This window comes from Centruroides vittatus, unplaced genomic scaffold (assembly GCF_030686945.1).
Source record: "Centruroides vittatus isolate TY-2023 unplaced genomic scaffold, ASM3068694v2 contig_2381, whole genome shotgun sequence".
In the NCBI taxonomy this organism is placed as follows: Eukaryota; Metazoa; Arthropoda; class Arachnida; order Scorpiones; family Buthidae; genus Centruroides; species Centruroides vittatus.
This window is the reverse complement of record NW_027121498.1, coordinates 1-12,822: the sequence shown is the minus strand read 5'-3', so window position 1 is coordinate 12,822 and position 12,822 is coordinate 1. Positions and strand designations below refer to the sequence as shown.

At 34.6% G+C, this 12,822-nt stretch overlaps 1 protein-coding gene across 1 annotated transcript; it reads left to right on the top strand.

Annotated features, from left to right (window-relative positions):
• Positions 1 to 8,900: 8,900 nt before the first annotated feature.
• LOC136971233 (sn-1-specific diacylglycerol lipase ABHD11-like) lies at positions 8,901 to 12,743 on the top strand. The gene is made up of 5 exons (XM_067265703.1): positions 8,901 to 8,960; positions 9,035 to 9,185; positions 10,242 to 10,412; positions 10,570 to 10,752; positions 12,624 to 12,743. Exons 1-5 carry the CDS (start codon positions 8,944 to 8,946, stop codon positions 12,741 to 12,743), a joined length of 642 nt encoding a protein of 213 aa, XP_067121804.1. The 5' UTR covers positions 8,901 to 8,943.
• The last annotated feature ends 79 nt before the right edge of the window (positions 12,744 to 12,822 follow it).

The following is a 12,822-nucleotide window of genomic DNA, read 5'->3' as shown; positions in this document are numbered from 1 at the left end:
ATGCAAGAAATTGGCATTCACAAAGTCGTATACACTAACGGATTCGATCAACGTTTAGTAGAGATGATTGCGGGCTTAGAGTTAAAATCGGGAGTTGACTCGAGAGCAATCGACTTCTTGTTTTTCTCTGCTATTTGAACCAGGATTACTTAATTTATAATTCAAACACGTTATTTTATAAACTATTAAAGTACTTTAATATTTACTTGTTTATGTTGGATGTTACTATTGCAGTAATTTTCAAAGAGCGATGTTAGGATGACCATAGAAAGTAATTTTTACCTTAAACATCCGGTTTGGTTACACCACAACTGGGGGACAGAAAAATTTTTGCACCCATAGCAAGCCTACGATTTAGCAGATATATATATATTTGTAAATATTGGTAAAATATATATAAACATAAATATAGTTAAAACTTATGAAGCACGAGTTATGATTTATGAATAATGTGTTACTAGTTATTTCTAAATTAGGAAAAGAAAGTGTTTTGGAACAATGTAGTGTAGCATCGTTAATTACTGTGTTAGAAGCAGTTAACACTGCACATCAAAGAAAACCAGTTATTTTAAAACGAATCAATTCGAAGAACTTTTATACGTTTTTGTTTTAACGTTTATTGCATTTAATGTATAATGTAATGCATTTTTAATTTTATGTAATTGTTATCTGTTTCTACGTATATTCGTTAATTTTGGGGTATATGTCAGAGTCTTTCCTTCCAGTTTTTTTTATTTACTCATATAAATAAATAAGCTATGTAATATGTATAAATATGCTTGCTAATTATAAAATGTTCTTTTAACTCGTTCCTTAAAAAATATTATTTAAATTTACCGGATATTAGATCAATAAAAAAGGATGATAATTTTCATAAAGAATACAAAAAAAAAAAAATTTGTATTTTGTTTATTATTGATCTCTTATTTTGTCGCCCAGTTAGCGATAGAACAGTTGACAGACGGTCTCTCATTATACAGCCGTTAACCTTCTAAATACCTAACACAAAATAATTAAAAACTTCTAGAAAAAGCTATCCATTTATAATTTATACAGACATATTTCGTCCTAACACTAGCTTTTACACTATTTAAATAATAAGTTCGTGAGTAAATGATTGTTGCATATTACGTATTTACAAAAAAAATCACTGATTATTCTTTTCAAGACTTCTCACCCAGTTTTTACTTTTACTTTCATTTCCATTCCGGTACTGCCGTGCTTAACCGCGTAGAGTAGGTTACAAAGGTTACAATGAATAACAGTAAGTTACAAAATCATAGGCACAGATAAAAATGAGAAATTAAATGCCTTAAAATCGAGAATACACGAATTAGTAAATACAACCTGACAATACAACATTGTATACACTAATTACATAATACTAATACATACATAACACTAATTGGACATAAGTAAAATACAAGACATAAAACATAAATGTCGCATAACTTATCCTATTGTAATCGAAAATAAATAAATAGATATAAACATTATACCGCTCCCTGGGGGAACGACTGTCAAATAATAGAAAGCCATCGCGATGATTTACAAGCGAATGAAATTGAAGTAGCGAATGGTAGTCCTTATATTATACAGTTTTATAAATTCATTTAAATATTACAACACATCTTCGTTCCCGGGATGGTTCGATAAACAGGAGGATAGCAATCTACTGGATACGTTTAATATAACAGGATGTCTAATATCCGACAGCATCGAATAGTCAATGATCGAAACTTCTCAACCACAAGAAATTCACAAGATCATCTCAGTTTAAAGCGTTTTTGTTTGTTCCTGAGAAAAGACTAAGGCCATTATATCTTTAATTTTATAATAATAATAATTTCAAATTTTTAAATAGCTAAATACAATAAGGCAACTTATTTTTCACAGTGTACAAAACATAGCGTAATTGACACACGTGGCAACTTGTCATTTTGAGTTTACCAATCCCGGAACGTTTTGCGCAAGCGATTTAACTTTAGCACCACGTGGATGCCATATCTTCCTAACTGTAATGGTTGTGAAGCTTTGTGTTACCATAGGTGACAGATGCTACTACTACAACAACAACATGAAACAACACTGAATTTCTTCGAATCCCGGATTTTTTCTTGAATCACTAGTAGACGTTGCTATCTTGTAGTATGGATATAAAATACAAGTACTGTACATCAAACAGTCGCCAGGAAGATATTATTTAGTGCTGCAGTACGATTATAAGCGCTCGCGATAAAAATAGACAAGCCTAGGCCAAAGTTCCCCGGTGCTTGCTCGTAACCAGAGAGAAAAGCTGACATTATTTTGTTTGTCATATCGTTGATCAAAAGATCAAGCCGATGTTTTAGTCAGAAATCGACTGACTCATCGCCCTCCCCACTTCTAATTTCTAAGCCATTCGACGACCCAGAGATTGGGCCCCATGAACACGTGCCAATTAAGTAGCCAAAAGGAACCATTCCTTTTCCTCGTTCCGTGGCCCCCGGCTTATTAGACATTTACACAGGAGAGTTAATTGAAATTACTCTGAATGTATATTCCCGGGAGGATACACATACTTGCCTGCTTCACCCAAAGTTAATTTAAGAGGGAGGTGACGAGGAGGATGATGAAGAGGAAGACGACTCCACTTATAATAAACTTCGATGAGAGGTCGGACTTCTGTTTGACTGGATAAGGCTTAATATGAGGACAGGAAGAAGATGAAGAGGATGAGGAGAAAACTTCATCTGTCGTTGCAGATGGGAGAGTTGGAAGTTTTTTTTATTCCCAGTTCCCTTTTGTTCTCGAAGTTGGATGTTGGTTTCGATAAGGTTGTCCGCCGTAGACAGATTCCGCGATAGACAGATTGGAAGACTTGAGTCTTACCACGAGAAGTATCTATTACAAGATGTAGTAATAAAAAGTCCTGCATATTTTTGATGGTTTTTGGATACCTCTAACCACTCTAGACAGGTTTTTCGTACCTTTAAAGAACGGAATCAGAACGCATACTGAATGCAGCCTCTAAGACGATCAGACTTGTTTCGAGGGATCTAATTAGATCGGTCACTGATCATTGGTTATGGATCACTGGATCACTGGTCATGTGTTAGATACGAGATGCTGTTGGGAAGGGATAATCAGAGGGATACTCTGAGGTATTTGTGTAAGCTCTCTCTGTCTGGACATCTATTATAATTTCCTATTTCAAAGAAAATTCAGGAAATACTTCTTGACAGTCCTGTTTAGTGCCGTAGAGCGGACTAAGAAGATTCCAGTACCGATGTTGCACTGACAATGGTGAATATCATCCATTCATAGATGGAATTACTAAATATTCGATTAAGGAAGGAATTGTGGGCTTAATCTAATCTAATAATCTAATTTATAATAATCTACTTAATAATCTAATCTAATATACAATAGACGAGATTTAATTGTGCTTAGTCATACGTTGCTCGTCCACAGACGTATACCACCGAAATACAAACAAAGCAGATGTTACGAAGCGTGTGGCTTGTGATCTGAATGGTCCTCTTCCTTTCTGTCTATAAAAGGCAGGTTGTCCAGATTAGACAAGTTCGGCTGTCCTAGACAGGGACGCTACGAAAACAGCAACAATTCAACGAATTCAAAGGATAAAGAGGGCGGTTCGATCTTTGATCTGTTCCTTTCGATCCCATTAACTTGATGTTCAATTTCGTTTGATCCGCGAAGATGATATTCATCTGTCAGCGCTGTCATCATTTCCTATGACGTAGAAAGCTTTTTTAGCCGTTCCTCTATTTATGTTCAGGGGAAGACTCCAATGCAACGGAAGACTCCAACGAACATCACGACAGTGACAGTCATACGACAGCGCCATTACACTTCCGGATATCAGAGAAGAATGAGGGCTCTGCCCGAGACGATAAGGAATCCAAACGAAATGGCTGGTTCTGATTTGAATTGGTTGTCTTGTCTCTCGGGGGTCGTAGCCATACCCTTAGAAGTTAAGGTATTCGAAGAAGAATAAAGGGAGGAGGTAAAAGGACCTGGAAAAAACTAATGTCACTCTTCAGAGGATAACCTCGTAGGAGGTTTCTTCTATGTGATCGAAGGAATTCTTGATCTCCATACGAGGGTCAACTCATCCATTCCAAGCAAACTGGGCATGCCCCAATACAGTTGCATGCAACAAAACGATGATGATGTTCAAACGTATGACAATTTTCCAAAGAAGACCTCCTCCCTATGCATGTGTTCAGAAAAATGAGGAAGATGTGCAAACAGATGCCTATCCGCGGCGACCTGATACACAAGTGGTGTCTCAACCGCTTTTTCTCCGCGCTGAGATTAGGGCATAGATGACGCCGCCGCTAACCCTAACCAATCATTATTTCAAATTAGAGGAAAAACAACAACATGGTTTGGTAGATATATATTAGAAGACGGCTAGACTCTCCGTTGTCCTTCGGATTGTATCATCCGAAAGGCAAGACATCTGGGTTTCGTATGCCACCAACGTTTGAACTATTCCCCAATGTTTGAACTGTAACCTTGGAGACATCGGAAAACTCGTGAGAAAAAAGGTCATAGGAGTTAAATATATTGATGGATTTCACGAATCAGTTTTACTACAGGCAGACAGGTATGATAATTATAAGTTATAATTAATATACAGTCATACCTCGGTACTCGAACGTTTCGAAGCCCGAACAAATCGGTACCCGACCAAAAATTTCGAAAAAAAAATGCCCCTGTTCCCGAACAAAATTTTGGTACTCGAACGGGAAAGCCCGCCAAGCCGATGGCGGCGGCGTCAGTTACGAGACAGTCATTGTTTCGCATGCACATTAACTTACGCAGTGCTATATTTTTAGGATTAGCATCCTTTTCTTTTGATTTATTGGCCCTTAAACATGGGTCCCAAGAAGAATAAAAGTGAAAGTGGTCAAGTGAAAAGGAAAACAGTGAGAACAACAATCGAACTGAAAAAAGAAATCATGGAAATCATTTTTATGGACGGGGATTCCCCTTCTCGGCAGTAACTGCCGCACTTCCTCCTCACACCTCTATCCACATACGCCATCATATCGCAATCAAAAAGGTAAGTTTTCGTATGTTAAAATGACTTCTTTAATGTTTTTACTATTTATTGAGAGTTATATATGTGTTATTTACTGCTTGCCTAAAAACTAAATATCATTTATACTCTAATCTGTTATGTTACCAGCGAATCAACTGGGGATTGGAACGCATTAATCCATTTTACATTATTTGTAATGAGAAAAATGATTTGGAGTCCGAACATATTGGTACTCGAACCTCTTTCTAAAACGGATTATGTTCGAGTACCAAGGTACCACTGTATAATGTATTTAAGATATTAATTTAACTGGTTATAGTAGTAGTTTGCAATGATAATGTATTAATTTTTTAGTTCAAACATAGAATTGAATAACCAGTGATTTTTTTAGAATATTAAAGTAGTGCATTATTTAAAAAAACCATTAAATAAAATTTTAGTGTACTAATCATTTCAAGAAATAATGATGGCAATTTATTTAAAGAGCACTATAGGAAATGATGAAGCAATCACCAACCAACACATTCAGAGTACAGATTGTATCAACATTTCTGATACAACAGAATCTTTTTGTGAAATGTAAGTGAAATTGTACAGTATTTTAAATTTGTAATAAATAATTGTAATACATAATAACAACAACTGCTGTTCTTATGTATTACAACGTGCCGTCGAACGGCAAAAACTGCCGCTTGTAGCAGTAGTTTACGGCGGAATGCAATATGGCGTCCTCCATGGCTCAGATAGTTTCGATTCAGGGTTCATTATGTGGTTTTATGAATGAGAATTTAGAAATTGTGAAAGCGCGAGTTAGTAAGCACGCGGTAATGTAAGTGTCTTTACGAATTTTTTTTCGAAGCTATTTTGAATGCTCTTACAACAAATAATCCATTTTATGGTTAAATTTTACAATTGGGACCTTTGATTTTGCCTTTAAAAGCTCATATTTTAGAATTATAGATTCCTCCATCACGATACTATCGATAGCGCGGGCGCCGCCATCTTTCTTTCTTTCACCGTCGTTCCTAAATGCCTACAAACAGCAGCGCACTCCCGTAGTAGCGGAGACGCAGAGCGACCGCTATTAAAGAACGCACCCATGGAGCAGTCACCAATTATGCCGGAAAGTCCGTTGTTCGCAGCCAGTCTGTTACTCGAGTCACGTAACGGCCAAACAGAAAGTCCGTTGTTCGCAGCCTCCGTTATTCGAGGCGTACGTTATACGAGGCACCACTGTATTGGAATTATGGCGTAGTATATACGTAGATTTATAACATAGTATAGTCAAACATTAGTATGATATACCTAATAATAATACAGTGGGTGATCGCTTAACGAACAAATTAAATAACGAACACTTTCGCGAAATATTTTTATGTTTGGACAACGAACACCTCACAGAACAAACACAAGAAGAAGCGACGTAAAATAATGAATACCGATTGGTCTTCCCTCGTCTTCGGGCAACAATTCGAAACTTTTCGGAGCGCGGGAGACGTCGACATCTATGCTCAACTCGGTATATACTGATCGGATAGTATTCCTCCAAACTTTGAAACTCTCCCTTGTAATTTCAGCCTTTTATTTTTCTGACAGAAACAATTCTTTTATAGTATTCGCTAGACTGTCGGGCAAGCACTCGTTAAATTTTGCGTGGATTTTTATTTTCGAAAGATGAGAGTATAACAGCAAAGGTAGAGAGTGGACAGAAGACGTCTGATGTTGCCGGGCAGTATGGCTCGAATAGGTCTACAGTAGGCCGCAGCTCAATCTTACCTAAGAGTGATACAGTGTAATCAAGAAGACTCAAGCAGCTAAAGGAGTAACAAAAATCATATCTGAGAAATAAAGAGCTCATAATGAAACCTGAAACTGATCTGATGAGAGAAGAACGCCAAGAACACCAAGAAGACTCCTGAATGAAGAACACCAAGAAACTCGGCGAGATATGTTTCCTTCTGAAAAAGAGGATTAATGCCGACATCCGCTATTAAACATATTTTGAAAAAGTGGGAGGATGTCAGAACGACGGTCTTGGAATGGCATCCAAACCAGGTTGAGGTTAATAGGCTTTTGCCCCGTTCGCACACAATCCACGACTCATTTCGATCTCGATATACCTACAATCTGGATTGTGACTGTCGCTAGTCGAACGTCGTGCTGTTCGCACAGCCAGTCCGCTTGAGAACAACTCGGCTATTACACGCGATGATAAAACTGACATAACTACGCGGTAAGTCACGAACATCAACAAACAAAATGTAAGTTTTGGTTAGAAATAAATACAGTACCTTTTCTTGCCATTTATCTAATAATAGACAGATGTCGTCGTCTCACTAAAGAGAGATATGACATCTGTTAATTATTAAAGTACCTTTTTTATTTACATACTTTATTTACTATTATTAATACAAGACGGCGGCGAAACGCCGCCGTCTTGTATTTTCTCGCGCGCGTGGGATTGTGGGATCTCTCTTATGACTGGATCTAGTTTCAAGAACTCTCTCGAATCAATCGCGATTGAACCTCGTTTCAGTCGAGATTGAAACGGTCGAGGGTGTTCGCACCACGGCATAGTCGCCGTCCTTGGTCAAAATCTAGATTGAAATGCTCGGTGCGAACGGGGTATTAGGGATCTCTACAAATATAATGCTATTAATTACTTCTGAAAAATCCCAAAGATAAGAGAAGTGCAATGGACATTGGACAGATTCTTTAATCCCCACAAACGGAAAAATACAAGACTACGTATATATGTATTTTTATTATTTATATATAAATAAACATAGTAAGTAAGTATATATTTTTTTATTTTTTGGGGTCTCCAGAACGAATTAATCAAATTTCCATAAAAACCTATGGTAAATCGATAATCGGTTAACGAAGAAAGTCTTGGAACGGATCATGTTCGTTAACCGGTCTTCCACTGTACTGTATAATAAAAATCGGGTGCTTCAAATATTCCGCCCGACGTTATGAAATTGTAATATTTGTACGTATTTAATAGAAAAACTTTCCTCGTATTATTTTCCTGTATTATTTAGTTAAATTACTATGATACCAGGTATTCGATCGTCACTAAAAACTGAAATTACCCTCTCACTTTCGATATTAATTGCATCCAATTTATTTCCTGTCACGACCTTGACTTGTCAACAGTATAAAAAAAATTAGCAACGAGTTGCCGTCGTATCTAAGATTTGATTTTAGAAACTTTTTATATTATTTACTATTATAAAACGTCAATAAGCTTAATTTTGAGGGTAGAAATTCCTTTTATAAAAAAAAATTGCAAATGCAAATAAGGAATAAAGTTAGACTGAGAGAGGATTAAGTCCGACTCTACTCGAGATATGACAAATGACATTTGTCTATCATCCTACCCTCTTGATCTTTAACTACCTACAATTTAAGGTCATTAATCTCTCTAGTACACAACCATCTCTGCAAAATTTTAGAAATTTTCAACCAAAGACAGAGGAATTATTCAGCTCCAGAAACAATGAACAAAATTGCGTGTCCCTCAGACACATACATAAATAACCCCAAAATTATGAAAAGTGAGAATCGAAGAACATTCTATTAATGATACGTATTAAAGATAAAACTTTATAAAAGAGAAGATGTACTGTACTTAGCTTCGTATTCCCTTTATAAATGAATTTTAAGATAGAGAATTTGAATTTCTTATTGTTAAGATTGATTGAAGTGCTGTTGACATTTAGGGGGAAAATGCAATGGACGAAAATTTCTAAATTAGGTGTGACTAAAGGAAGTAAGTTGCAAAATTCAAATTTGGTAATTTCATAATTACGTCTACATTGTAATTATTTTATATGTCAACAACTTTAGAATTTTTCCGTGTATTTTGTACAGATTTAACTTTAGAAATGGACAAACTCAGAAGGTAAATCTTTCTTCTTTTTCCTGAATTGAATTATTAAAAACTTATATACATATTTGGAGAAATTTGCTTTGCAGTGAGGAATCAAGAAATTTGGCATACGACCTATACGGCGACGTAAATAGGTCATTTCGTTCTGCCCCTGTAGTGATTTATCACGGTTTATTCGATCATAAAGGCAACTGGAGAAGAATTGCTACCTCTTTAGCCAATGATTTATGTACAAAGGTACAACATTTTTTTAAAAAAGTTTATGCTATTTTTGAAATAGTTTAATTTTAGTGTAAATATTTTGTTTTTGGAAGTAGAATTCAGATATTCTATGATTAATTTTTGTGTCTTACGTCAAAGTTATGCGGTAATTGACAGTAATTATAAGACAGAACAAAGATACGATCGATGTACTGTATTTAGAAACTATCTTGACAACAGATAGAGAACTTGCTTTTGTACAGATCGAACGAAGTCTTTTAGGGTTTCAAACATCATATTAAAATAATTCTGGGCATATACTTTATTTTTCTTTCATGTAAATAGACTAAAAATAGCTATTCAATAAATAGAATCATATTTTTATATTTTTGATCATTTTCGTTTCTTATTTGTTATTAAGCTCCCTATGCGTACAGTTATTAACCACAGAATACAAAATGTACCTCTGTGTTATCCTTTAAAAGATGAATCGTCTTAAGACTAGAAACATGTTCCTCTCCTGTGACGTAACATTTGACTATGTAATGTATCAACTAGTCAAATAAAAGTGAGAAATTCCACTCTGTTCTTAAAAGAATTGATTCTTCAATCATTCTTATTACTTCTTAATAGATAATAGTGAAAATTACTATTATTAATTTTCTGTTAGATTTCCCTAAGCATTTGTGTTTCATTGTTTTTCATTGTGAAACATTTCCTTTATTAAAATAAGCAACTCTTGAATTGGCTTCCTATTAAGTTAGATTTCTGTAGTCCATTCTGTGCAATGTGTTTGATTACAACACATTTTAATGTTCTTACACCTTTGCATATTTGCCCAATGAGGATATTCGTAAGCCCGCCGTTCCTTATCATCAATATGGCTTTCATCAAAGGATCTAAAAATAGTTTCATGTTGTTGTGAATCCGCCATACTAATCTTTACTTTGTGACGGCAATCTTCCTGTCTTCGTCTCGTTTAAGTTTTTTCCATATTTAATAAACAGTTTAAAACTAAAAAATATTTTAAAAAATAATCTACTTTTTAGATTGTTTACTGAAGAAGATTTTAATTTAAATGATTTTATGTAGATTTACGCTGTAGATATGCGTAATCACGGAGATAGTCCGACATCATCTATACTTAATCACGAAGAAAATATCAAGGATTTGAACAACTTTTTGCAAAATATTGGAGAACCAGTGATCTTAATAGCACACAGTTTTGGAGGGACCGCAGCTATGGATTTGGCTTTCAATAAGGTACGTAATTAATTAAAGGTACATGATACGTTGCATATCTTATATCGTATGTTTAGTTGACTACGTAAATACGAATTGAAATGTACCATTACATATGAATTGAAGTACGTTTCATTAAAAAATAGTTTAATGACTTTGCGCTATTTAATATATTCAGCCACAGCTGATCAAGAAATTGATTTTAATCGAAGCATCTCCATTGAGATGTGCAGAAAACGAAGCGAATGAAGTCCTCTACATTTCTTTCCATATGAATCGAGCCATAGCTTTTATTCGCAAAAATAATTCTTTTAGTAAAGCAAAATCTATATTAGAAGAGTACTTCCGGGATAAAATAAAGGTAAGCACAACTACGAAGATTATCTACATCAGTTTAACGTAAACGATACACCCTGTTCGAAAGAATACTTTTGTGCCTATGCACAATATAAATACCTGATAAACAAAGGCGTAGCCAGAATTCTAGTTCTAGAATTGATCTCAGTCTTGAGAAACCAAAGGAAATCCTGAGTCATCAAATTGTAAGAGGGTCTGGACGAAGGCTGTCATTTTTACCTGAGAAACATTTACTTATCTACCATAGTCCAACATATATTTTCTAAATCCTAATGATCCTCTTCATGGTCTGGCTATCTCATGCCATCACCTATGTTTATAAAATACATATTATATTATTATTATTATTTATTTACGTTAATTCTTCATTATATCAAAGTTTTGCGTTAATTATATTGTAGATACCTGCGCTTTATAAAATAATTGCATCAAATCTACGCAAAGATACCTTCGGCATAAACTGGAAGGTTAATGTAATGGCTGTGGAAATGGCTGTAGTTCTTCATAAAATTTTTGAAAATATATATCTTTTACGAGGCGTTTATCGTGGAAAAACCTTGATAATTCATACATCATCGGAATTAATCGGGTATGTACTCTTTTTAGAACATTTTTCTAATATAATACGAATGGCCATATTGAATTATGAATTATAGTAAAAATATTTAACTAATGCTACATGAATACATGAAAACATAAATAATCAAAAAAATCATTTCAAGATGAAAGTGAGAAACTAAAAATAAATATAAATAATTTACTTGAAATTTCTCAATTTCACAATTTCTACTTAGCACACCACACGTTTATTTGCTTTCATACGAACACATAGGCGATCTGCTAAGGGAAAGATGCCTCACGGAAAGACTTTTTCCGGGGAAATGACCATTATTTAGGTGCTAGACACCCGTAGAAAATGTAACAAATTCCACGCGACCAACCCGTTGGTCGAGCGGAACTCGGGACCAACTATTGATGTTCACTGGTTTGCTTCCACTGAACATTCTCGACAGTTTGCGGGCATCTTTTGCACACAAGAGCAAGACAAGATCATACAGAGAAATCAATCTTTTTTGTAATGTATAGGCGATCGTTAAATAAAATAAAATAAATTATATATCTAGGCCTACATTGCTTCCGATCAAAAGATACGGTACAGGGCGCCTTGGTAGAACCGGATGGCCATATTGCCAGTTTTGTTCACTCCACTGGAGCAACCTCCTGTCAGTTTCCTGTACGACTAATTTGAAACATTAAAGTTTTTACGGTTACAGTTATAGTTGAATCGAGTTTTCTTTCTTTCACGAATTTCAAGCTTCGCAAAACAAACATCTGTAGTAGTGTTGTCCATCTAAATATGTAAAACTCTTAATATACATGTAAATTACAAATTTTGAAGAGTGCAAGTTTTGATAGTTTTCCTGTCATAAATATTTTAAAATAAGTTTTTGTTTTAGTTTTAATTATTATAAAAATAATATTGTTAATTTACAAAGGTCTTACTGAAAGTTATACAAAATGAGATAATTTTATTCACTATTTCTGCAATTTTAATTGTGCATTTTGTTTTTGTTGGTAAATGCGATTGAAAAATATCAAAAAAGGCATTTCATCTTCATTTCTAGTATATTTCAAGTTTTTACGTATATTAGAACATTAAGAAAGTATTTGGTATGTGAAAACACATTTTCACATACCGATAAGAAGTGTTAATTGACCAGTGAAAGAGATATCGCCTTGTCATTAATTTGTTCGATTCATCAATATCTATTGGTCAAGCAGAATGTGTTCTAAACGATATTTTTTAAAAATACGTTTAAATAATTTTTATCTTAATTAAAAAAGATGTCTAATTTTTTCTATTGTTATTTTCAGGACAAACGATTACAAGAATTTGAGGAAATATTTTCCGAATGCAAATTTCGAGTGTGTGGACAGTTGCAGTACTTGGATTCACATAGAGAATCCGGACGAACTAATCAAAATAATATCTAAACAAATATCAAATAACTAACATCAGGCTGAAAACTCCACTTGACAGATTCATCTTATCGATTTTTGATGCGATATTTGT